Raw genomic sequence first — 24,867 nt, forward strand, 5'->3', positions numbered from 1 at the left:
AGAGTGACTTTTGATTTATAGTTATATATCCTCACTAAGGAAGCAAACTGCAGCCAGTGTGAACTCATGGGTTGCCCATATGCACATTTGTCATATTTCCTGAGAATGATGAGCAGCTTTAAATGCTTAGTCGCTTTTTAACATGCTTTGTAACATTATATTTAAAGTGCCCCTGAGAAATATAATACCTTCCTGTGACCATATTTATGTTTCAGTCTGGACTTTTTAAATAAAATGTTTTAAAGTCCTAGTCCAATATTGTCATTTAAGTGATAAATTCCATCTTAGTGATCTGAGACTACAGACAGAACAAATATGTAAAGGTGTATTCTCTACAATATTTATCTTGTTTAGAAGGAAAAGATGTTTTGTAAGATAATGTAAATTTCTGAGGGGAGAAGTATTCAGAGAGCTCTGCATTTATGTTTCAGAGCAAGATTTCAATGGCTGGGGTTTTTTCACACTGCAGGAGACTACCCAGTGGTACTTAAACATCAAATTCATTTCTTCCAGTTACTTCCACATAAGAAACAGACATAGGGAGTGAATGATACTTTTCTTGACAGAGTCCTCAGCCCTGAGAGAGGTGATTGAATTCCCTTCACAATGTGTAATGAATTCAGAGTTTTCATTTTCAGGGACGATAGTTTTGCTTGCAAAGGCTGATGAGGTCACTGTCCCTAGATGTCAACCCCCTCATTAACTGGCTTTGGTATAGCAGTACTTTCGAGTACTGTTCTTTGAGGCAAAAGGAAGCAATTAACAGCTTCTAAAATGCTACAGTGTGAACTCCTGCAACACAGAAGCAACCAACAATTGTCTTAGATCTTTATGGGCACCATGTGGGGACCTTGTCTACTGTCCCCCTTACAGAGTTCCCATTAGAGTATCAGAGCTTTACAGGCTGGAACTCACTTCTGTGTGGAGCAGGCTGAATTTCACATTATTGCTGATGCTGAAACAATTTTGTATATTTAAAAAAACCAACCACCAAACAAGCAAACAAAACCCATACTCACTGAATTCTCCCAGATGTCCACCCCAAACATGAAACTCTAAAGTTTTTCTCTCTTCCAATCTGGACTAGACAACATTTTAAGAAACTATACTCACTTAAAATTGTCATGTTAATTAAGGAACTGAGGATTGCATCCCCTGCCACACTTCAGTAACAACTTGAATTGAAATGTTGAGTCTGAATCAGAAGGTTGAAAGTTCATTACATCACACATAGTAAGAGTTAAAAGTTATTTTTTTCTGGGCAAAATCACATTAAAATAATATGTAGGTGCTAATAACCAAACTGCAAACATAAGACAGAGCTGCTAAAGCAATGTGTTTAAGACCCACAAACCAGTAAGGTGGCAAAGAACATGATTTGTTCCACTCACCACAAGCTGATTCATCAGACTTATCAGAGCAGTCAGGTCTAAAATCACATTTATGGATCATCTGGATGCAGTGGCCAGAGGCTCGACAGACAAACTCCTTCTCTGTGCAATTGTTCATGGGGAGCGTGGCAGGAACTGAAGTTCCTAAGGTAGTTGCAGGAACAGTGGGCAAATTTCCTTTGAAAAAGGAGACAAATGGATGTTGAGCACCTGGACTAAGGCACTGCAGCTTCATAATGATTTCCCCCTTGCCATGCCCCCTTTCCAAGGGGATGGCTTTGCTGGAATCATGCCTGGATGGCTGAGTGACCTAAATGCTGTTCAGCAGGAGCTGAATTGGAGCTTTCCTCAGTGGAAAGCACAAGGTTTGTCACACCATCCATACAGTCTTTGGCACTTGCAGGATTTAAACCTCTTGCCAGTCTTTCAAATTTGGATTAACCCAGTCAGTAATTTAAAAAAAAAAACTAATGCCAAGACTCACACAGCAATCACAGAAACTGATTTTCCCTGTGAACTAAGGCTAACAGATTATTCAGATGATAATGGGGTTTTTCTAACATGTTGATTACTATAAGCAACTGTGGAAATTACTATTTAACCTTCTTACCTTGCAAATTTATTGCTGAAAAAATATATTTTCTCATTAGAGAAATTATTCTGAGGTCACCACCTTGTTCCACCACCTCCTTTATATTTCATTCAAACTCATTGTCACTTCTTTCAAATCAATTGTCTTTTTTTGTGCTCCTATTCTGTACAATGCACCTTTCTTCAAGCTTACTCTCTTTTCTTGAAAACCTTTGCTATTACTGTCCATAAAAGGAATTTCCATTATAAAATTCCTTTTTAAAATGTAATAATTTATGAAATTATTAGCTGTAGTGCACAATGCACCTGAGAAATACACCTGAGTTAATTGAAAAGTACGTGTGAAGACTTTTTATATAAAATGTGTCTCAGCAGGGAAATTTTTTTTCTATCCTTGAAGGCTGAAGCATGAATATTGATAATAAATTACCCATTTCTATTTTGTAGAGTGGAAAGCAAATCCATGACATTAAATAAACAATTTTTCAGTCAAATGAAAGGTACTCTCAAAATGTCCTAAAACTCAAACAAGAGACTTAGGGGAAGGAATGTTTATAAGTAAGAATTGTATGAATTGATGAATTTATCTACAACTCAGAATAATAGCAAGGGCCTCATTGGTAAGAATTTTTAAAATATAAATGCCACATTCAAGCTTCTGTTCCTGATACATTGAAATGGAAGAATAATCAGAGCCTTGACAACACCTGAAAATAAAGGAGGATCTGATACCTCCTCTGTTTTGAAACAATTTATTGTCTATACTTTATTAAATACCATTTTGTCAGGAGCAAGCATCACTGAATAGGCTTTGGTCAGGGCATTCAAATGATGTGTTCAAGAAGAACATCCAAGATCCAAAAGATTCAACATCTTTAATGTCACTTACGAGAGATTTTACCACCAAGTTGTCAAGCCCATCTCTCCCTGCCAGATTTTGTCACTTAAGGTAGGACAAGAGCAATTGGACAGTGCCTGATTCCAGTGAGCAGGGACAGGGGAACCTTGCTTTTTCAGCTTGATCCAACTTGTGTTAAATTTGGTGGGACATGCTTTAGATGCTGTCTATTTTGCAGGCTATTCCCACAGGCTCTTTGACTGTTTTTGTTTATTTGTTTTGGTTGGGCTGGTTTTTGGTTTTTTTTGTTTGTTTGGTTTTTTTTGTTCTGTTTTGTTTTGGGGTTTTTTTTGTTTGGATGTTTTTTTTGTGGGTTTTTTTGTTGTTGTTGTTTTAGTTGTTGTTGTTGGAATATTTTTATGACATGGAGGAGATAAAATAAAGGCAGGACTCTGGACGGTCTCTAAAATTGCTCTCAATTTTAAAATGTACAGAACCCAAAATCTGATTCCTGTCCACCATAATACTTGAGTATTTTCATTTCATCTTTCCACAAAAAATGAGGGGTTATTTTTTTTATTTATGAACTTTGGAACTCAGAGCTTTTATGCTTTCCAATTTCTTGTTTATTTTTAAAGTTTTTTTCATAACTAATTTGAAAATATTTAGGAATTTTCTGACTAGTTCTTTCAAGATTTTCTTGCCTAAATATAAGGCACAATCCATTAACTGAGTATTTACAAAAAGCCTCCATATCCAAAATGTTATAATAACTACTTTACTCTGTAAAAATATGGTAAAACACTGGATAATTATCTGCAAAAGAAATACCATGCATATTTGATATTCCTCTTAGAATTAATTATAAGAAATTTTTGGAGTAGCAGAACAAAATGTATCTGCACCAGGGTGTTTTAGAGTAAGTGCTAGGATAATATTCAGATACTGTTCTAAATTGTTTGCTGCTCTACAGCCCTGTAATGACTTTAGAGCACTGTCACACCATGTATATAACCCAATGCCTGCTGCAGCTCACAGTACTCCTCTTAACATCTCTTCTCTGGTGAACTCCAGGTCCCAAGTCTGGTGTCTTAAAGTACATATCTTTTGGGATATAATATTTCACAATTCTGTAGAGATTGTCCTACCCTTGGTAACAATGACTTTTGACAACAGGTTGCTCCATCACCTGAACTATTTGTGTGCTGTCACGTGGGAGCAATTGGCACAGTAAGTACATTAAGAATTATCTGGGGGAGGTGGAAAGCCATATCAAACTGAATTGGCTGAATCAAAGTTCAGTTCATTTACACACAGCTAAGTTTCTTTTACCTTCTAGTATTCAATATCTAGGAGTATGGAAGATGCACACTTCTCACTAAGGGTCTCTTTTGGACCTTATAAGCAAAGCAGAAATTATTTTGTGCTGATGCCTGGATATGAGGGACTGAGAAGCAGAGAAACAGGTCTGGATTTCCTAAGTCACAGTTTTATCTGTTTTTACTTTTCTACTAGCAGTATTTACAAATGACAGCAATGATTCGGCTCCTAGCTTGGAGATGTGTATTTCAACTCTTACCATTGTAAAGAGTACAGCCCAGAAAAGAGACATCATCAAGTCCAATGTCTCCAGTGAAACCATCTCCTACTGTACCTTTCACCAAAATCTAGGAAAATAAGAATTACAAAAGCAATTTTTAGTGCATAGTAGACTTCCACTTCTTATTAAATATTTCGAATGAATTGATAGAGGAGTCATTTGCCATGTTTCACACTTAAAATAAGATTAAATTTATTCTGAGGGATATAATCTATTTAATTACAATTTATGAAAGAGACTAATTATTATCAGCTTTCACTGGTCTCACATTAGTCACAGTGAACCATGTCAGAATGGTTGGCTTCACAATGGTGTAAATTCACTGAAACATCACTGTGGTATAAAACAATGGCAAGGCATTATCATAAGTGGCATATGATTACCTCCTTTGGTAGTTATTGCAATAACATTAATCATGCTTAAATATAGTGCCATTCATTTAAAAATATAATGGACTCATAAATTTCAGGATGATGAAAACAATTAGGCAGGTAAGAAATGAGCTATGAAACCTTTTAAAGAAAAATATTCTACTATTTCACTAGACTTGTCAATGCTGTATTTGCTTCATTATTGTCTTCTGCCAGGGAATAGGAGAAGTGTTTGATGCTTGTGAAAAACTGACTGGAAGACTAAATAAACCTCCTCTCTTCTGTCTGTTGCTGAGTGATAAATATCCAGCAGGTGATTAGTGAAAGATTTGATAAGAATATTCTTAGTTTAACAAAATAACAAATCCCTATTTCTAAAAATAATAAAGCCTTCTCAAACCACACACTTTGAAAAAAAGATAAATGTATGTTTTTGATTATCCAACAAAGTTCAAACACTGTTATTTCTTTGCCATTGTTTTAAATCCCTATTTTACACGCTACATACACACATTCATTTCAGAAATGCTGCATAAAATTTCTAACACATTTTTTCAATGTTTTCCTCACTTCAATAAGAAAATTCACATTCCTACACATTAATGAAGCATAAACAGTGGCAAAAATAGGACAGTTCTGCTTCAGAGTACTGTTAGTTCTACTATTTTTGTTGCAATTTATTTTTCTGCAGTTTTATTTGTAAAGAAAGGTTATATTCAACAAGAACCATTTTTCATATGATATGTACATAGATCTTTCAAACATTACTCTTGAAATTTATAACCCTGTAACAGGAGGAAAAAATACTTAAAAGATGCAAGGATCGGCCTTAACCCTGTAAAAGCAAAAGAATATGAGTCTAAATATGTTAACATTGACAAGTTTGTTATTCTGAAGTTGCATGTGAATTGTAGATTTATTACTGATACTGACATCATCCAAGTAAATAAAAATTATTACACTTCATTCATATATTATGTCCATTAGACAAAATAAATGAGTGTGCTAAAAGAAGACAGGCACATGTCCCCTCCTATGGGTATGCTCCAGATGGCCCATTTTAGCACGAAATACATTTCATGTGAATGACAACAATAAACTACAGAATTGCTTTTTATTGCTCTCACAGCAGTATGGGACTCTTATTTGTCCCTCAGGATACCCACAAATATTCTTTACAATATTACCCCAGGCTTTTGGGTTTTCTTAGATTAAAAAGGGGACACTGCTACAGTTCTGGTTGGTACCAGTAGCAATAACATGGTTAGACATGGGAAACAGGACAAACCAAAATATCTACTGTTTGGAAAAGCCACACAAGGAAATTCATTGCTACAAAATTACAAATCTCCTTCCACTGTATTTTGACTGGCAAACACATGGCAGTTTAAATATAATTTTCAATTTGTTTTCCAAGTATGAATTATTATCTACTTGCAAATAATTACTTATTAATTAGCTCAAATTCAGAAAAATAGGCAGTGAGTTTGTTTAATTATACAGCTATTATTAAGATAAACCCAAATACCCTCACAACTCCATTAGTTTTCCATAGGATTGGATTGTGCTCTTGTGGATGTTACTGCTGGATGCTCAAGGAGCTTCAGTCCCCAGATCTGCCTGTGTCCATGCCTCCAGTCCTGACAGACACACAGGCTGAGGACATTCTTATATAACATCTTCCATCAATGCTTCCTCTAAGAAAGATGCACTCTTGCATCTTAAGCAAGAATATGTTTTTAAAGGGATTAAAAATATCCAGAGTTAGAAGTGACAGCACACAATTCTCTAGGGGCAATTGAATTCAGAACATCATTAGGATTGCATTGTTTAAAATCTCCCCACCTACATTACATTTTTTACCTGCATGTGTGGAGTCCATTATTTTGACATATAGCATGAACCCATTAGCAACACAGAAAATGTAATAGTGGCATAGGTTTACACTTAAAACTGAAAATAAAACAAATTTCTGAGTTTAGAGCCTCAATACAAAGCATAATCTCTCTGCCACTGTGGTTAAACTTTGACCACTTATATTAATTTGCCAGATGTAATTCTGCTAACTTATTATTAAGTATCCTCTAGGAAACTTCTTTCACATCACATTTATTATTTGAATTAGAATAAATACTTCCCAATTTAATGTTTTCAGAAGTCTAAGATCCAGACTCAATGAAATTTATAAAGGTATCAAAAGGTATTTGACATACAGGAAAGAGGGAAAAATCCCAATTATATGAAAGCAAACTGTATTAGAATGACACTCTGTATACATAAAAGGAATGATCCCTTAAGATTTTGAACAAAATAGGCTTTTGAAGACTGAAGGACAGGTGTTAATAGAGGAATTACAATGGGTCATATAGTTCTGTACAAATGCTCAATTTTTACAGTAATGCTCATTTCTGTCACTAGCCAATTCCCACTGAAGGTTACCAAAGTAAAACCTTAATTTCTATACAAGCGTAGTTTAAGACAGAATGGAATTAATTTTAAAAACTGTGGTGTTTTCAAAATTCTGAGGGCTTCCAAATGTCTAGCAAATACTGATATTAATTCTGAAGTATTTAACTTGTAATTTACATAAACAGTAACTCAGGTTTGTCACAAAAGTTGCGTTATTTAGTAATTTTATTTCTAGTTAGAGCATGGTAATTTAGATTAGGTTTCTACAATGATTTCAGGCAAGAAATAATGTGATTTGGTTTGAGCAGGAAAGAACAACCACACAAAAACTCCCACTTTTTAATGAAAAACTTTTGTTGTAACTTACTGAAAGCAAAGTAATGCATATTTCTTTGCATATCTCTGAAGTAAACCACTCTGTGCTTTAGTGCTAGGGATGAATAAAGAAACTTGTATAATAATGTATAACTTTTAATCAAAAAAGCAACAAATCCCTTATGAAGAGATGGAACTTTCATAATTACAAAGGACAAGCCACAAAACAAAGCTTGAAAGCTTCCTGTTTGTTATAATATTTTCTTCCAATGATCATGCCACTAGTCATGTCATAAGTCCTCACTGTAGAATGCTTTTTTCAAGGATGTATGAACATATTCCTATAATAATTTCCCAAGAAGTACACAAAAGAAAACCCCTGTTTTCCAAGAAAACATAATTCTTTCAGGGGGGAAAAAAAAGCAAACCCTGAGAAATTTAGATTTTATTTAGAATTTTTGAGTAGTTATTAATTCAGTTCAAATAAGATATTGACTGCTTTGATGAGTCCAGACATGGTAATTTATTCCTGCTTGGCTTTGTGTCTCTGCTTCCTCAGCTGCCATCAGCCCCTTTCTTTTGTGACCATTGAAAATGCTTTAGAAATTAAGGCCTCAAGACTTCAAAAGTTGAAATAAAGTCCTTTCACATAGGTGTCCAAATGAATTGCTACCAGCATTCTTAAGGTTACACACATCAAATATGAAAAATCTTGTGTCAAATATTTGATGTTTTACAGTGCTTGGTTTTACAAGATACTGGAAAACACCAGTTCTAGTTCAGTAAAGCACTTTATCATGCTTCACTATAAGCTTGTGACCTCTCATGCTGATTTATGATGTTTTTCACAGCATTTCTCTAAAGTGCAGGGATGAATCACATTTCTATCCTGTTCTAAACTATTCAGTGATATTGGTGGGATTAATAACTACATATTCTGGGAGTCTTTACTTTCCTGTATTAAGGCCACAAAACTTCATTCAAGAGAAAAGATCCTGCTGACATTCTGTAATATTTGCACTGTAAGAATTACTGCAGAAACACTATATTGTCAGTGCCTAAATATTTTGGAGATTCTAGATTTATAAAACTTGTTTAGCCTGCCCACTTGGGAAACATCTATATAGAAATTATAATTATGAAACTATATTTAAACCACCCTAAATTCATAGTTACTTTTGACTTAATCTCCAAGGATATACAAAGTCTGCTTTCTTTTCTCCCAAACACAGTTTCCCTCAGATTTTATATGTAAATAAATAAAACAAACAAACCAACAAAAGGATTCTGACTGTGTTACTCCATCAAATTCCTGGGAGTTATGGTCCTGAAAGAAGTGTCCCACATTGGCCAGGGTGACTTGCTATGACCTGAGCACTTCTGTCCCTCCCTTTTGTACACTAGAGCATATCAAGAAGTAAAGGGCTGCAGAGAGAGACTTCAGACACAGAATCTTCACACCTCTGCCTAGGGAAGCCTGAGTTGGGCTGAATGGACAGACTTTGATCTGACCTGTGCAGTTCTTGCTGCTCAGGCAATTCTTCCACGCTGAGACAAGGAGCATCCTAAGAGAAAACACTCACTGCTTTCTTTTCAATGCTTGTGAAAATATTTGTGGCAGTATTTGAACAGAGTTATCTGTTCAGCAGCAAATGCTGGTGAGCAAAGAGATCATTATTAGACCTTCTGCCTAAAGATGTGGACCTTTCCTGACCCAAAGGATTTTTCCTGATTTAGCTAAACAGAAATGCTGCTCCTACATCCATGCATATGACCTTAACTTCCCAAAGAAAGAAAACAATAACACAAAGATATCACCAGAATATGTGGGTTGACATGAAATCCTGTCTTCATTACAGTTAATCAGAGTTTTGATACATACTTCAGTAGGAGCAGATTTCTACATTATATCATAATTCTGCTATAAGCATACCCAATAAACAGAAAGATTGTAAAATGTATTTTTAAACCCTCTGCTTCATAGAAATGATAGTACTGTGGAAGGAAATTTAATTAAATCTTCAACAAAAACCAGCTTTCCTGTGATCTTCCTGTTATATTTTCAAAGATGGCTTCTAGAATCTAGTTAAGTCATGAGATAAGTCACTAACATTTTTCTTCTCCTTGAAAAGTTATCCAATATCCAGTATTCTGTTCAGCAGTTGCTGGTAAGTAATATAGTATTATCAATGGGAAATTTGAAACAGTACTCTTAATTTTCAGGAAAACAAAACTCTTATCTTACATGATGCCCCTTGAATTCAAATTGCCCAACTCAGTGGCCTGGTGAAAACTTTTCCTTACTTCAGGTTTCCCACATTTAAAACATATAGTCCAGTAGTGAATAGAAAGGCTATTTTTACTTCATGTGATTTCCTTTGAGAAGCCTGCATGTAAATAGGGAAAAAAATGTAAAAAGCACTCACCCCAGCTCCCTTGTTTTCTCCCCTTTCAAGAAAAAGCAAATTACAAGGAAATTATGGACATGAAATTAAAAATATCATTTTCACTGGAGAAGGCATTATTAAAGACAGACTAGAAATTCTTATTCTCTGTCCCCTTTATGCACATGCTGCAGCTTGAAGACATCATGACAAGTCTTCCACAGCATATCAATAAAACAACAGAGCAAAGAATAAATTATTTTTGTTGTTAGAGTGGGTTAGCTCTTAAGTATTCTGATAGCACTGAACAAAAGGCCACCATTTTCCCAAAGACCTGAACTAAGACTGCAACATTTTCTCCGATGGTTTGTACAATGTATTTTCCTGATTTCTCATATGATTTCCTTATTTCCACAGTTTTCTGTGTTCTCAAATCCATTTATCAAAAAATGGCAAAACCATTTTTTTTAGGAATGACTTTTTAAAAAACTCACACTACTCATTTTTCAAATACACTGCATTGTGCCAAACACATTTTCAGTGCGAAAATTCTCTGTATTTCACTTTATACTGTAGATATTGAATAATCTTCACTATCAACAGAATTCACCATCAATCACAGAGTCTTAAGGCTGATTTTCACCCCTTCCTTCAAGTGCCTTGGCTCCCAAGTACTCCACAAGTACATTGTTTCTCACCTAGACTGTGGGCTAGTTAGAAAACCTGAGCATGAATTGCCCAAACTAGAGCCTATACAAGTTCTGCATAAAGTATAAACATAAGATTGACATGAGATATGTTATCTTTTGTTCCTGGCCCTCTACAGCCCCTTGAGGATGGGACATGGTAAAGAGCTTGGGACCTCCAAGTGCAAGAGTTAGAGCTGCCATACCAAAAGGCACTGACACACTACAGGAGAGACTTGGACTAATTCACATGATTTGGCCTGACAGAGGCACCTCTGGCACAGTTCAGACACCCTGAAACCATCTCTGAGCATCACACCTGCAGGACACCTTCTAAAAAGGCATGAGTGTTAAATATAAGACAGCAACTTTTTAGGGGTTGGGTATGTGGTTTTTTTTGGTAGGTTGATTTTTATTTTTTTTTGTGTTTAAATCACTTGCAGAATTGTGTAGGCTTTGCCTTGGGTTTCATACAAAAAGTGTGTCCAGCCAGCCAAGGGAGGTGATTCTGCTGCTCTACTCCACCTGGTGAGAGCACACCTGGAGTGCTGCATCCAGGTCTGGATTCCCCAGCAAAAGAACCACATGGACCTGTAAGAGTAGGTCTAGAGGAGTGCCTCAAAAACTGGTTCAGAGCATTGGAACATCTCTCCTAAGAATACAGTATGTAAGATTTGAATTTAGAGACAGGATGAATCTGAGGAGACCTTATGACAGCATTTCAATACTTATATCTGGCTCATAAGAAAAATATAGACTTTTTTCCAAGACTTTTACTCACAGGAAAAGGGACAATGATGTTAAATTGAAAGAGAAGAGATTTAGATTGGACATGAAGAAAGAAATTTTTTAAAATAATGGTGAGAAGTGTGCTGCTCAGGTTGAATGACAATTTAAGCAACTTTTTATCTGGTGTAAAACGTCTCTTCACATTCCAGGGCATTTGGAAATTTAAAGGTCCATATTAGCCAATTAATAAAAACTTGCTCCAGAGTGAATGACATACAAAACTGTGTAGGTCTGTCTGAAACCACAGGCTGTATAATGTCACACTGAAAATAAAATGAGAATGATGGCTGTAAACAAACCAGAAACCAACAGTACAATGTAAATGCAAAAAAATCACAAAGTAAAGTGCAATATGCAAAGAGGTATCAAGGACGAATGAAGCCAACACAGAGATCAGAAACAAAGAAGTGTCAGAAAAAGAGTAATTGAAATGCAACAAAATTTGAAGTAGCATTTGAGGAGTAAGGAGCAACAAAAGCAAATGGTAACATTCAAAAGACTGGGAGGGGGAGGAAAGAAGAAAAATAAAATAATTCCTGAATATTAATCTCAGCAGATTATTAGGGGAGGTACAAAGGTGAAGAGTAGGAGAAAGAAGATGAGGAATGATAAATTTAATATTGCAACTGAAGCTGTTTTTTGAGTGGAAATCCATGCTGTCTAAATCTTTGTGTGGAAATTGCTAGCGGGGAATGGATCAAAAGCAATAACATAAAAATGATCACAAGTGGGTATTAGAAATATAATGAATGTCTTAGAGAAGTCCTTGATAAGTTCAGAGTTGCTTCAACACCAGATTTTAATGAAAAATATGTATGTTACCAACTAAACATTAACAAACTCCTATTGGTATGTCAAAACACACTGAAATGAGGCCCTGAAGAAGGCAGTAGACAATCAAATCAAGGCAGAAGGCTAACAACACTTGACAATAATAAACCTGGTTCAGTAAGGGCGAAAGTGACTGCAGAAAATCTGAAATCCCAGCTAGAATATCAAAAAGAGTGAGCTCCCAATGCAGCAAAAACTCAGTGCCTCTCAGCATGAGCACAGATGGTGGCAAGGCTGGCTGTCCATCCAGCTCAGTCTCTCCCCATGGACTGCAGCATCCCCAGCAATGCCCCATCCTGGCAGGCAGTGTTTCCCCCTCCCTCAGCAGGGTAGGGCAGCTGGCAGCTCACAGCCTCCTTGTTTTGCTACTGGCCCCTAACAGGCTTTTCTTCTGATCATTTCCCAAGTTACTTGCTGACTTCATTCAGTGTTTCTGAATCCAAAGTTTCTTGTATCCAAAACATCCCACAGCAATGAATTAACAACAGACCATCCTAAAATACTATTTCCTTTTGCTTGGATTGTGTTACTTAATGATTTCACAGAATACCTCTCTTTTCTCTATTCACAAAGATCACTAATGATCTTTCTCTATGAAGCTATTCTGTGACACTGTTGATTAGAGGTTTCTCTGCTAAATCTCAAGCATCTCCTTCTGAAAAGATTTACCCAAGTGTTCTAGAAAGGGCCAAACAATCCAATTCATCCCCCTCCCCTCCCACCGCAGTTTAATGTTCCCAAAATAAAGGTAAATACACAATTACTTTGATTTGTTTTCTTTTTTCCTGTGCTTTCTACACTAGGAAATAATACTTCTCCTTGGGACAATAAAAAATAATGCACATTCTTCCAGAGAAGTCGCAGGCAAAGAAGTTTGGTTAAGTTTAATCAGCTACATATTCTGGAATACACCAGTGTAAGTCCAGAATTTCAACCTGATGCTTATCAATTAGTGACTAGAGAAGACTGAAAAATTCACACATGAGTAAGTCTGCAGAACTATCAATGTTACAAACCCTACTAAAATATTCTTTCTGAGAGACTGAAATGGGATACAAGTTCTGATGCTTGTTATGTAGGAAATGAAATTTTAAACTTTCTTACTTAAAGGATATTATAGCCAACAAAGAAGACTATTAAGTCATTATCTTGTCTTAAATTGGTAAAAAGACTATTTAGTTTACTATAAGTCTGCCTGTTCTACTATTCATGTATGAAATATAATTACCACCACTAGAAATGCATGAAAGAAAAACATTACCTTCTGAAACCTCACAAACTGCCACAGTGGACCCTTTTTGTCTGAAACAGAACCCCAAACCACTATAAAAATCGTTCTTAAAACAGAATTACACCAAACTTTCCATTTACCACTAGAATCCTAAGTCTTTCATTACAAAATGGCTGGTGGTGTGAGGGTGTGGATCAATCCTCTCTTTTCTCAGAAATGTAATTGCAAGTAAAAGCAAGAATTGCAGAAAGAACTGAAGAGTGATTTTGTGATGCTGTTTTGCTTATTACATAGCAGATCATCAGAATCCCCAAAGAAAAACTGCTGTCTCATCTCACTGAGGAGTGAAAAGGAAGAGTAGAGGGTGAAAAAGCAGAACAGCCTCTGTGGTTGCAATCTAACCCACTTAGTACCTTATATAAGTACAATTTTAGCCCTTTCTATTTCTCTTGACACGATGGATTACAAGAGGCTGGATGTAAAAGATGTATGCTATATATGTATTTGATAGGAAACTGACATGACAAAGTCATACCAAAAACCATAATACAAGCATCTGTATATTAAAAAAAAAAAAAAAAAGCCCAACAGATAGAAATAATAGTTGGAGATATAATGTTGTTTTGTATTTGTGTTCACAGAACATAGTGCTATTCTATATTCATAGAAAATGCATCATTCTAATTTTCAATCAATATTCCATTACTTTCTAAGATAATATCTAATTGATAAAAAGATTAAAATTATTATAGTGAGTTTTCTTGTTTACTTTTCTTAACCACTTGTGAAATAGAAATATATCAAATGCATTTTACATCTACTTAATTGCAACACTATTTTGTGTTATTTATTTTCTTCTGATTTTGGTCCTTATTTTTCACACTTAAATAGAGAAACTTTTATATCGGAAGGGGCAAATAAAGTTTCATATATAATACTGAGAATACTGAAATTTTTGGCAACGATACCAAATATAGCATTAATAGTTAACCATGGATCTAAACATTGTACTTACATTTTTAAACTTCATAAGAGCAAATGAAGAAAATGCAAAAGTGATCTTTATAAAATTATCACAAAATTATGATAGACTCCTCTATGTAATACTTACATTTTGAGATATCAAAGACTAATAGCCACCTTTGTTTACAGAGATAAATGTATTATCTGCGTGAGCAAAACAAAAATCTCTTTTGGACTAAAGATAATGGCTTTTCTAAAAATAACATACTTTGCAATACAGTAAAGTTGCCCTAGGTGTCTTAAGACAGACATGAAAAGTATGTGATTTATGTCATGACAAAAAGGAGACTAGAGTCCCTGAAAGGATTGAGATACAGAATTTTGCCATTTTTCACATATCATTGTTTCCTTTTCCATATCATCAGAAATATGAATACATAGAGCAAGCTAAGAGAGTAAAATTTTTCTAAAATGTTAAAACAGAATCTTTGCACTTTCTTCTGAGCAGAAACTATTTCAGATATGAGTATTCCAAGGAAGATAAAAGCAAACAGTATTCATCATCAATATGAGTAGTTACCACGGACACAATCTTATTTTACCTTTTCAAATGTTTATCTAAAAAAAAAAAAAAAAGACATGTAAGTGAACTTCTTAGAATGAAAATAAATGCAGAACAAGTAAAGAGACAAGGACACTCAACAGTGGGGTTTTTTCATGTTGAAAAAAGTATCCCATATAATTAAAAGGAATAGTTTATAAGGATTATATTTTTTAACTTGATTTTTTTCAGTTTAAAAAACTGTATAACTTCTTGAAGATGATATCCTCTGCAGAGGAATAGAAATTCTAGGACAATAAAGCTGCAAAATTTTTATAAGCTTGTGTATTTGGGACCATTTTTAATACCTGTCCGTAGCAGTATTTGACTGAGGTGCTTAATTTTGTCTCAGAAAACTGCATTCCTTTTGTTTGAATAGTTTAGCTTTAAATTTACCTTTTCCTCCTCCAGCTACTCCCATTGTTCTTATTGATGTCACATTTAACAACATTTAACACTCTGGCGTAAAAAATATCTGATGGAACAGCAATAAATGTCACCATGGTTCAATGGCAGCTAGAACAAAGCTTTCTTGACAAAATTAAGATTCTGAGGCTTATTGGGAGTGGGTGTGAGCCAAGGGACTCTGCTGCTGCCTTTGGGTTTTTGCCAGAGCATTCAATTAAAGGGTCTAGAGTTTCATACCTCTGGAGTTCAAAACTTTCAAAAGGGAATCTGACTTTCCAGAGGTTCTCAAATGCCTTTGTTGCTTTGAATTTTTGGCTGACAACTCCTCCCTTTCCAAGGAGTCAGTGTATAGGCACAGTTGTTTATACTAGCTTCCCATGCTCAGCAAATAAACTGAAAATGTGAATTTGAGGGATTTATTATTTGTAGTGATTATTTCTCTGGCTGGGATCAACAAATGACCTGCTTACATTGGGAGGAAATAGAAAGAAGAAACATCTCAAATGTATGATTATCTGATACATTTAGAAGAGAAAAAGCAAAATGAAAGTTTGATTGACAAATATTTAGATTATCTTTGGACCTAGAGTCTAACATTTTCTATTCACTAGGAACCTATGAAAATCCTGTAATAGCTGACAAGATGCACTGGTTGGAGACAGAGAAGTTTATGAAGCCAAGACTTATATTTTGACCAGAAAATTGTTTAAAAGTTGTATCCTACTTTTTGACTTTCATGGGAAAAAAAAAAAAAAATCCATTTTCAAGTGAATCTAAACACTTCATTTGAAGCATTGAGATGACCTACAAGACTTTAAGCATGTGGTGTGAAAGCAGTGAAATTCTATGCGGTGTGGGGAATGCATATAGTAAATATAGAACCTACAGCTTTAACCTGTTACACAGCCTAGAACTGAGAGACAGTTCAGATCTCAACAGAAATACTTCAAATATAGTGTATTTAAACACTGTGCACTTACAAGAAAGTTTGGAAAGACAGATTAGAAAGAGATCAGCACCTGGCAACAGTAGAAACAGCACAACTTGCTTTCTTCAAAACTTCCGAGTTTTGAACTGTTGTAGGTTGTTACACACAAACTCCATTACAAGATACACAATAAATAATGAACATTAGATCATGAGCTCTTTCTTCAGAGCAAACTTACACCTCATGCCCCTCAAAAATTACAATGAGAAACAAAACTAGATCAAACAACATAAGACCTTTGAAATTCCCTGCAAGAACTGTGCAATAGAAAACACTACAACACTAACATGTGAAAAACATTTCAATTGCTGAATAAACCTTCCTAACTCTCAGGAGGTCAAATATAGGACATGTAGGTTTATAGCTTTTTAGATAAACCACCAAACACAGAAGGAAAAGGGGAAGGGAAAAAGGTTTTGAGAGCATGATGATTCTATGCCTTTATATTTCTACAAAAGGTCTTGACAGAAAATTAACACTCTCCTTCCATGTGCCTCTTTGTATCCACAGTAATATTAATGCCTTGTCCTCCAAAGAGGATAGAACTTCTCTCTACTTAAAAATAGTGTTTTGGAAAATAGCAATCTAAAGAAAATATTGGACTATATCGAATTTAAAAAGAAGTTGAAAGATGCTTCTTTTTATAATGTGGTGTGGGGGGAGAGAAGGTTGGTAATTTTAGGACCAGTTGACAATCAAGTGAACCAGTGTCTCCTCTAATAACCCTGTAGAATATCCCATCTGGAATAAACAGACCAGATATAATCAAAGATAAATAATATTTACAGTATTTAAAAGATGAGAATATAAGCCAAGATTTAACAGCTGTAGCTTACTTTAATCACATCTTTCTCCAAGCAATTTTTGACTCACTCTAACCTGGCAGCCAAATATTTTGCATTGATATCTTTATTATATATATATATAACACAATATATAATTATGATTAAAACCTAATTTGTAACTCTTTAAAAGTAAGGTAAAGCAGAGGATATTCTTTTGAACAGAATTAATCAAACTATTTTGTTGTAGTTTGAAAACAATTTTTTCACCAAATCCTTGAAAAACAAAAACAGTATTAATTTTAAATAACACATATTCAAAATACTAAAACTAAGTGGTTTAGCAGGAGAAGTTAATATAACCACAAGAACAAAAATATTTTACGTATTTCCTCAAAAAACCCTACATACGTATTTTGAAGCAAAATTGATTATACAGCTACAAATGGCTTTGAGATTGTGCAGTCATTTATATACTCAGTGTTTTATAATGTAGTAAATAAACTTCACAACTTAGAAGGACCCTACCTGAAATGGCTTAGAACTCCTGATGAAGAGTGTCTGCCTGATCCATCTGTTTCCTTGATTTCCAAACTTGTACCACAACAGCCATCCCTTAGCATTGCTCACAGTCCTTTGGAGGACCGACAGCTTATAAACTTGTTTTCCAAACATGTGATAATGGAAGCGGAAAACGCAGGTTCCGTTGGCAGAAGGGTTGAAGAGAGGACTAAGCAGAACTGCCTTGTCCAGGAACTGGCGTGGCTCAGAGGACTCCAGGTACAGGTAGTGTCCCCTGGCCGTGCCCGTGGTGTGGTCCTTCAGTGGGCCTGTATTGACTGTGGGGGTCGGACCCCGTGTTCTGACCCAGTCAAAGTCATCCTCTGCATCCTGCTCCCAGCTGCACAGCCCATTTTCAAAGTCACACTGCAGGTCAGGGTCTGAAATGCAAAGAGAACAGGCTGTCAAAAACAAAAAAGCAGCATAAAAAAGGGATAGCGCATTAATATATACATATTTTTTAATCCTTGCAAATACTTATTTCCAATATATATACATCCAATTTTACTTATTGCATTGAAAAAACAGAACTGTGAATAAAATGATCCATGTTATTAATTTTATGTGTTATTAAAATTAAAGACTGTAAAGTTTTTTAACTGAAAGTGAACAGATCAAAGAAGTTAAAATTGAGGTTAACTGAATGAAATAAACCACACCATTCTGTCTTGTAGGTATGTGTGATAAATGATCTAATGTATTTTGGCTTGGCAGATGTAGTCCTAAAAACACCTTGGTGTTTACATCTTTATTATCCTCAATAATATTAATACGATAATTTTATCAAAGCTAAATCAAAGAGTTTATAACACAACTGAGTTTTTTTGACACCAAGGCAAAATGTATTGATTCTTCTAATATAAAACAATAAAATGTGTCAGAGGTGGTAAACTTGCATTCCAGCTTTGCATCTGCTTTTCATAAGCAGTAACTGACATTATAGCAATATTTTTTAATGAAGCTGCTGCACTTAATGGTGTTTAAAACCAACTCAAACCTTATCATAGATCTCAAATGGGTTATAAAGAAGCTAGGTGTTCCACAAGTAAAAAAAAAAACCAAGATAAGCTGGAAAGCCTTCACTCTCTTTTAAATTTACAACAGTTTTAGGTTGGTATCAGCAATTATTACTGCAGACTGATATCACCTCAAGCATGTAAGGTGCCCCCCGTTTCTCAAACTGATTGTGATTTGCATAATTTAGTTACCTCAGGAAGTGATAAAGCAAATGCTGGCTAATTTTATTTTATATTAATGTTCTTGAATTCTTAAAATTGATGAATGCAGGCTTCAGGGGGAAAACCATCAACAGCACCCTTCAGCACTCAAGGTGAATGTCAAAAATGTGAACGACTCATAGCTTTCCTCAGTACTTTCATGTTCTTCCTTTGAAGGGGACAAATATGTTCAGCATGACTACTGTCTTTAGTATAGATCAACTCTTTTTTATAGGAAGAGTATATAGATCCTAAGAAGAGGTAGGACAGACACTCTCAGCCAATCAGTACATCTAATATTGCTGCACTACTGTCCGTAAAATCAAAGACAGCACATTGACCCAAAACAACTGTCTGACTTTAAATCCTCTCTTTAAAAATAAATTTGTGATGAGTGTTCATGTTTTACACAAGATGAAGAAATGTAGTTACTTTGGATAAAGGAGATAGAACTCCATTTACTCTCCGTTTAACCCATCATATTCATTTAAGTTTAAAATTTTTATTCTGTTTTATCTTTAAGTATACAGAGTGGAATCATGACTTGCTGTAGCAGCTGTGTGCCCTTTCAGCCCAGGGGTGAATTGGCAAGTCAATTTTTATGTGGTGTAAGTAAGAAAGAGTGGGGAGCACTCACCACAGCTGTCTTCATCCGACCCATCCCCACAGTCATCCACGAGATCACAGACCAGTAGACTGTCAATACATGCTTTTGTGTGTCTGCACCAGAAGCGATTTGCACCTTCACAACTTAATGCTGGAGGTGGGAGAGCACAGTTTTCAAATGTAATATCATCAATTGCTGAGACACCCTCATAAACACCCAGACTGATTTTCTTAAGTGAAAGCTGGAAGCGATATGGAAGGCGCCCAAGCTGAACGACTGCCTGCAGCCACTGACTGGCCTCGCTGTAGTACGTTCTCCAAAGGACAGTCGGCTGCTTCAGCCCTTCCACAAGCAATTGCAGCTCTGTTGCCCCAACTGACTCTCCATAATTGAAGTACCTAAAATGATACAAATAAGAATGTCAAGTGGGCAAATGATGAAAATGGACCACATCAGTTACAATGACCAGTATCTCTTCTGTTATGTCTCTGTGATATACAGGAAGTCCACAGGGCCTGTAATTCAATCCATTTTCTGAATGATGGTAGGATAGGCTGCTATATCAATCCAGGCCCTATCTCAAGAATTGAAGATTTTGAGAGAAGCAGCATACTTCATTAAATTGAAACCCATAACTGAAGAGACATTTGCTTTTATATTAAGTAACAAACACTGCTCACTCAGATGCATAATGTCTTTTTATAAATGTCATTCTGTACATGATTGATAAGTTCCAAGAAGGATAAAGAGAATATCTACTGAATGCATAAGTATGGTTTCTATCTGTGTTAGTTATTGTTAACATGTTGTCTTCTACAACATTTGAAACAAATACTTAGGTTGGCAATTGTACAACCAAACAGAGAGCAGAAGCACGTATACAACCAACAACTTGTAATGTCCAACTTCAAGTCGTGAATCTTGGATAAAAAGACAGTTCCACTTGCTATGGCATTTGTATTGGACATCACTGAGACAAACTGCACTTAATAACATCAATGTCAGGCCAAACCTTCATTTAATCAACAGCACCAATTTGGCCTTAGTAAACAAATTATCAAAGCTATATTTTTTCTGTCTATCTTTGACAAGTTTGCACAAAGACTGAGACTAGGCAATTACGGAAAATGATTTTTGAGTTTGAATGTTGATTTTAAGTTGTGCGGTTTTGTTATTTTAATTTGTTTTTCCTGTCTATATGAAAAAAGAAGTGGAAGCAAAGAACCAATTCTCACACTGGAACTTTTATTTTAAAATGATGCTGTCTACTTTTGGATACTGTAGGTGACTCAAGAACCTATTTGATTTTTCAACGCTTTCCTTTTCTTAAAAAAACCCCCACATTTTCAAGTTTTACTTAAGAATTACAAAAGAATTGTTAGCAAAAGGACTGTGGTATTTGCCCATGTATATACAGGCACAATCCTTTAGTATTATTTTGCTCAGAGCCTGACAACAAAGTCATGTCACGTTTCACTTCTTTTCTGCAAGTGTTTCATCTTATATCTATATTGTTCACAATGAAGACTATACACTGACAGAATAAAATAAAATAAATATTTCAGAGGAAGATGTATCTATTTCAAACTATAACCTCAATTTCAGTCCAAGAGAAGCAATGTGAGATGACCCAGGAATTTTAAATGCAAGTTATTTCATACCAAAAGGACAGTGTGCAATTTGATCCTGTTTGCCTGAACTTTGGGCTTCGTAGCCGAGCTATTTGTGAAATTCTGTTGCTGGTCTTCAGAATGAACATAAAATGACCTGTTAACATAAAATAAGAAAACAACTTTTCAGGCTAAAGGAAAAAAAATGTTTAAAAATGTTTCTACAGCATTTATGACCTCCACTTAAAATCTGATTAAAGAGCAGGTTTATCTATTCAATTTTTCTGCTTCTAGGCCTGGCTTGTCTTACCCTCAGGTTTATTATAGGTGTGATCCTGTGGAGGAGCTTGGTTCTGAAATGCAGGTGGAAGAGCATTGCTGGAACTTCTCACCCAGTCAAACTCATCTCCATTTACAGTTTCAATCCAGCCACAGCTCTCTCTCTCAAAGTCACACACAGCAGCTGGAATAAGGAAAGAGACATTTCATTTCTATACACAACATTACTAAAAAAGATTTGCAGTATGAAAAGTAAATAAAACATTTTATTTATCTAATATGTCATTAATATTATAGAAAAGTCTAGGAAAAGGGGTGTGGAGAGGCAGAGCAGACATGAGGTATTTGCTCAGAAACAACTGAGTTAAAGAGCAGCCACAGAGGAGCAACCAAGGCATTGCTGAGTGCACTGCACTCACTGAAACAGCCCCTTCTGTCCTGGGGGCTTCAGCCAAAGCACTCAGAGCGGGCAAGGAGGTGCTGAAAAAAAACCTCACAGTCCTCCTGGTACAGAGCAAGAACACTGAGACACAAAGCAGCAAAAAAGCTGCTGCAAGATCTTTAATTTCTTAAATTAAAGCCCTTTTTTTCCTAAATGCCAGCAAGCATGTTAATGATAACAAAATCCTTCCTCTATTCATAAATTTGAATAAAGTTAAATATCAGGCATTAATGAGACACTATGATACTGGTAATCCCTGAAACACAAACTACTGAAGTGAAAAAGATTTGAAAAGCATATTCAGCTGCATTCTTCAATTATTCAATTAAAAGAGCAGTGATGTTTTAGAAAATGTATATATTACAAATAAAGAAGAAGAAAAAAAAAGGAGTGGAAGGGTGTAATTTATGAATGAATGTAAATTAACATAGAATAATGGAATGGTCTGGGTTAGAAGGGACCTTAGAGATCTTTTAGTTCCAACCCTCTTGCCATAGGCAGGGACAGCTGATCCTAGACCAGGCTGCTCAGAGCCCCATCCATCCAAGCCCCATCCAAACACTTCCAGGGATGGGGCATCCCAGCTTTCCTGGGCAACCTGTGCCAGTGACTCACCACTCCCACAGTAAAGAGTTTCTTTATGTCAGATTTTTCTCTCTGGCATTTTATAAAAAAAATCATAGTTAAATCACAAAATTATATCTTTTTATTCCTGTAAATATAGCAGGCTTTAAATGGAAAACATTAGTAGAATTATTTAAAGACTTTAAAAAATAATTTATTAATCATATACATAGAATAAGTAAAGCAAATATTCAGGTATGACTTTCAGAATTCTGCCATTATTTTATAACTTATCACACCTTTCAGTGGTCTCATTACCCTATGGTCACAGAATGGTATGTAAAATATGCACACATCAGAATCATATGAAGTCCCCTGAAGAATACCTCAGTGTTTATTTATGGAAAATATGGGAGGGTTTTTTCTATTTGTTGTGTTTGATTTTGTTTGTTTTCCTCTTCAGAAACTATGTCACACCAAGTTATACAAAACTTTTTAGGAAGAATGAAAAATTACTAATGAGGAATGTTAGTAGTATTGATGGCCATAGCTTCTAAAAAGAGAAGATTTTGTAAATTATTAAGCAATTAAAAGTCCACATCTTTAAAAAAAGAAACAAAAACATTCTACAAACATGGAAGAATAAGTAATGTTTAAGAAATCAAAGAAAATATGTTTGCTCTGCTTATGGTGTATGTGTCAGAAATGGCAACAATAAAATGATGCAAATCAAATCTGACTAAAAAGCAGAAGGAAGGAATTTTTTGACAGAAAGTTCTGATGAATAACATTAAGACAAAATATATCTGCAAATACTCAAGGACTTAAGCATAAGAGATTACTGAAAAATGCCCAGAGAGAATATAATGAAAAAGGAATATGGGCAGCTATTTCTGATTTGCTTTTTACTCGATAGAAGAAACCATCACATATTCCCAGGAGAACAGCAACAAAGAATATGACAGACCTTGGGCACAGATGGTTACACCAAATGAGGCAAATAAACAAGATAAAACTGTTAAGTCAGAGCCCAGACTTCTTGCATCTGTAACTTGTAACACACACAAAACAGAAAAGAAAGGATGCACCAGACCATTTAGCTTAAGCATGGATGAGTACACTGAGATAAAATAACCCTGAAACCTTTAACTGAATCTCAAACCAACTATTTAACACCTAGGGAAAATACAAGAATACAGCAAGCTGGTAGAGCCTGGCTGAAATCACTTGGATCTTGATGCTTAATAACACTTCAATTATCTAATTGTCTTGTCTCATAGCTTCTTTGACTGGCACTTCCATTTCAGACAGATTATTCAGAAAAAATTTCTTGCTTGTGTACTTTTGTACTTTCTCTCACAGTGAACTCACACAATCTAATCTGCCTTCTCTCCTAAGACTTTTGTTTTTGTTTTTCTCCTATTTCTTTTTTTCCCCTCACATGCTCTTTATGCTCTAACCATCACATGAGCCTATGCACTCCCAGGCTGTCTTCTTTTCACATGCTGATGGATTTATTGCTAGTGTTTCTTAAACTTGTTTTGCCATCTTTACTGTGTCTTTTACATTTAACCAACCTAAAATTTGTCATCTTTTCTGTATTTTCAATTTAGAACATACTTCAACCATTTGGTTGATGCCTTTTAACTCCTAGTGGTATCCATGTCACCTGTAGGAATAAATTTTTCTTTGTTGCCCCTTTTAGCTTCATTTTTAACAAGCTCCCTCCCTAGCCAAGAAGGAATCAGTGATCCTGTGAGCATCACATTTCAGAGTTGTTGGCTTTGTTTTTGCTTTGAGAAAGCTGCATTTGTACCTGCAGCAGATTCCGTTTTCTCTGAGCTGACTTGTTACCACAAAATCCTAGATTTCTTTCTGATTTTGGGTTCTTATGCAAAGACCTTTTTCCCTTTTTGCTTTGAAGACTTTTATTCTAAGGCCTTCACAAATCAGATGTGCAGTTTCTCTGTTAGCTGAGTGAGGTCTATCATGAATTTAATTAACAGTCCTGCTCAGAACAGTATTTTCAAACCTAGTGCTTAAGATATTAGCATTTCTTCAAGAATGGAAGTTCATCAATCTCTACAACCTGCAAAATCTCTTCATCTTTCAGCCCATGTAAGTTTATACAGAAAGCATCATAAAAAATAAAAATCCAGGTGAAGAGATAACATATATAATATTTTATATATAAATATAATATATATAAATATATTTATATAATATTTTATAATATTTTCTTTTACTGTTCCTAAATGTTCCAATATGCCAATAAAGTTTAAACTAATTTTTAATCAGTAATTTTAAGAAATTTAGGAACTTTTTGCTAGATGGCAAAAATAAAATTATCACCAGTTCTGGGAACCAGTTTAACTCTGGACACAGTCATCTTTTAACTATTTTAACTGT

At 35.2% G+C, this 24,867-nt stretch overlaps 1 protein-coding gene across 1 annotated transcript in view; it reads right to left on the bottom strand.

The window, feature by feature from the left end:
- MALRD1 (MAM and LDL receptor class A domain containing 1) overlaps window positions 1-24,867 on the bottom strand; it is a gene marked incomplete at its 3' end in the record, with an annotated part of 232,335 nt that overhangs the window by 152,411 nt on the left and 55,057 nt on the right. Inside the window, exons 14-19 of the mRNA XM_079302558.1 lie at window positions 21,484-21,636; window positions 21,225-21,330; window positions 19,594-19,961; window positions 17,707-18,119; window positions 4,400-4,487; window positions 1,392-1,601 (exon numbers count right to left, since the gene is read on the bottom strand). Of these exons, the coding sequence (XP_079158684.1) occupies window positions 1,392-1,601; window positions 4,400-4,487; window positions 17,707-18,119; window positions 19,594-19,961; window positions 21,225-21,330; window positions 21,484-21,636 (1,338 nt within the window). The remainder of the gene's footprint in view (window positions 1-1,391; window positions 1,602-4,399; window positions 4,488-17,706; window positions 18,120-19,593; window positions 19,962-21,224; window positions 21,331-21,483; window positions 21,637-24,867) is intronic.

This window comes from Erithacus rubecula, assembly GCF_903797595.1.
Source record: "Erithacus rubecula genome assembly, chromosome: 3".
NCBI classification, from domain to species: domain Eukaryota; kingdom Metazoa; phylum Chordata; class Aves; order Passeriformes; family Muscicapidae; genus Erithacus; species Erithacus rubecula.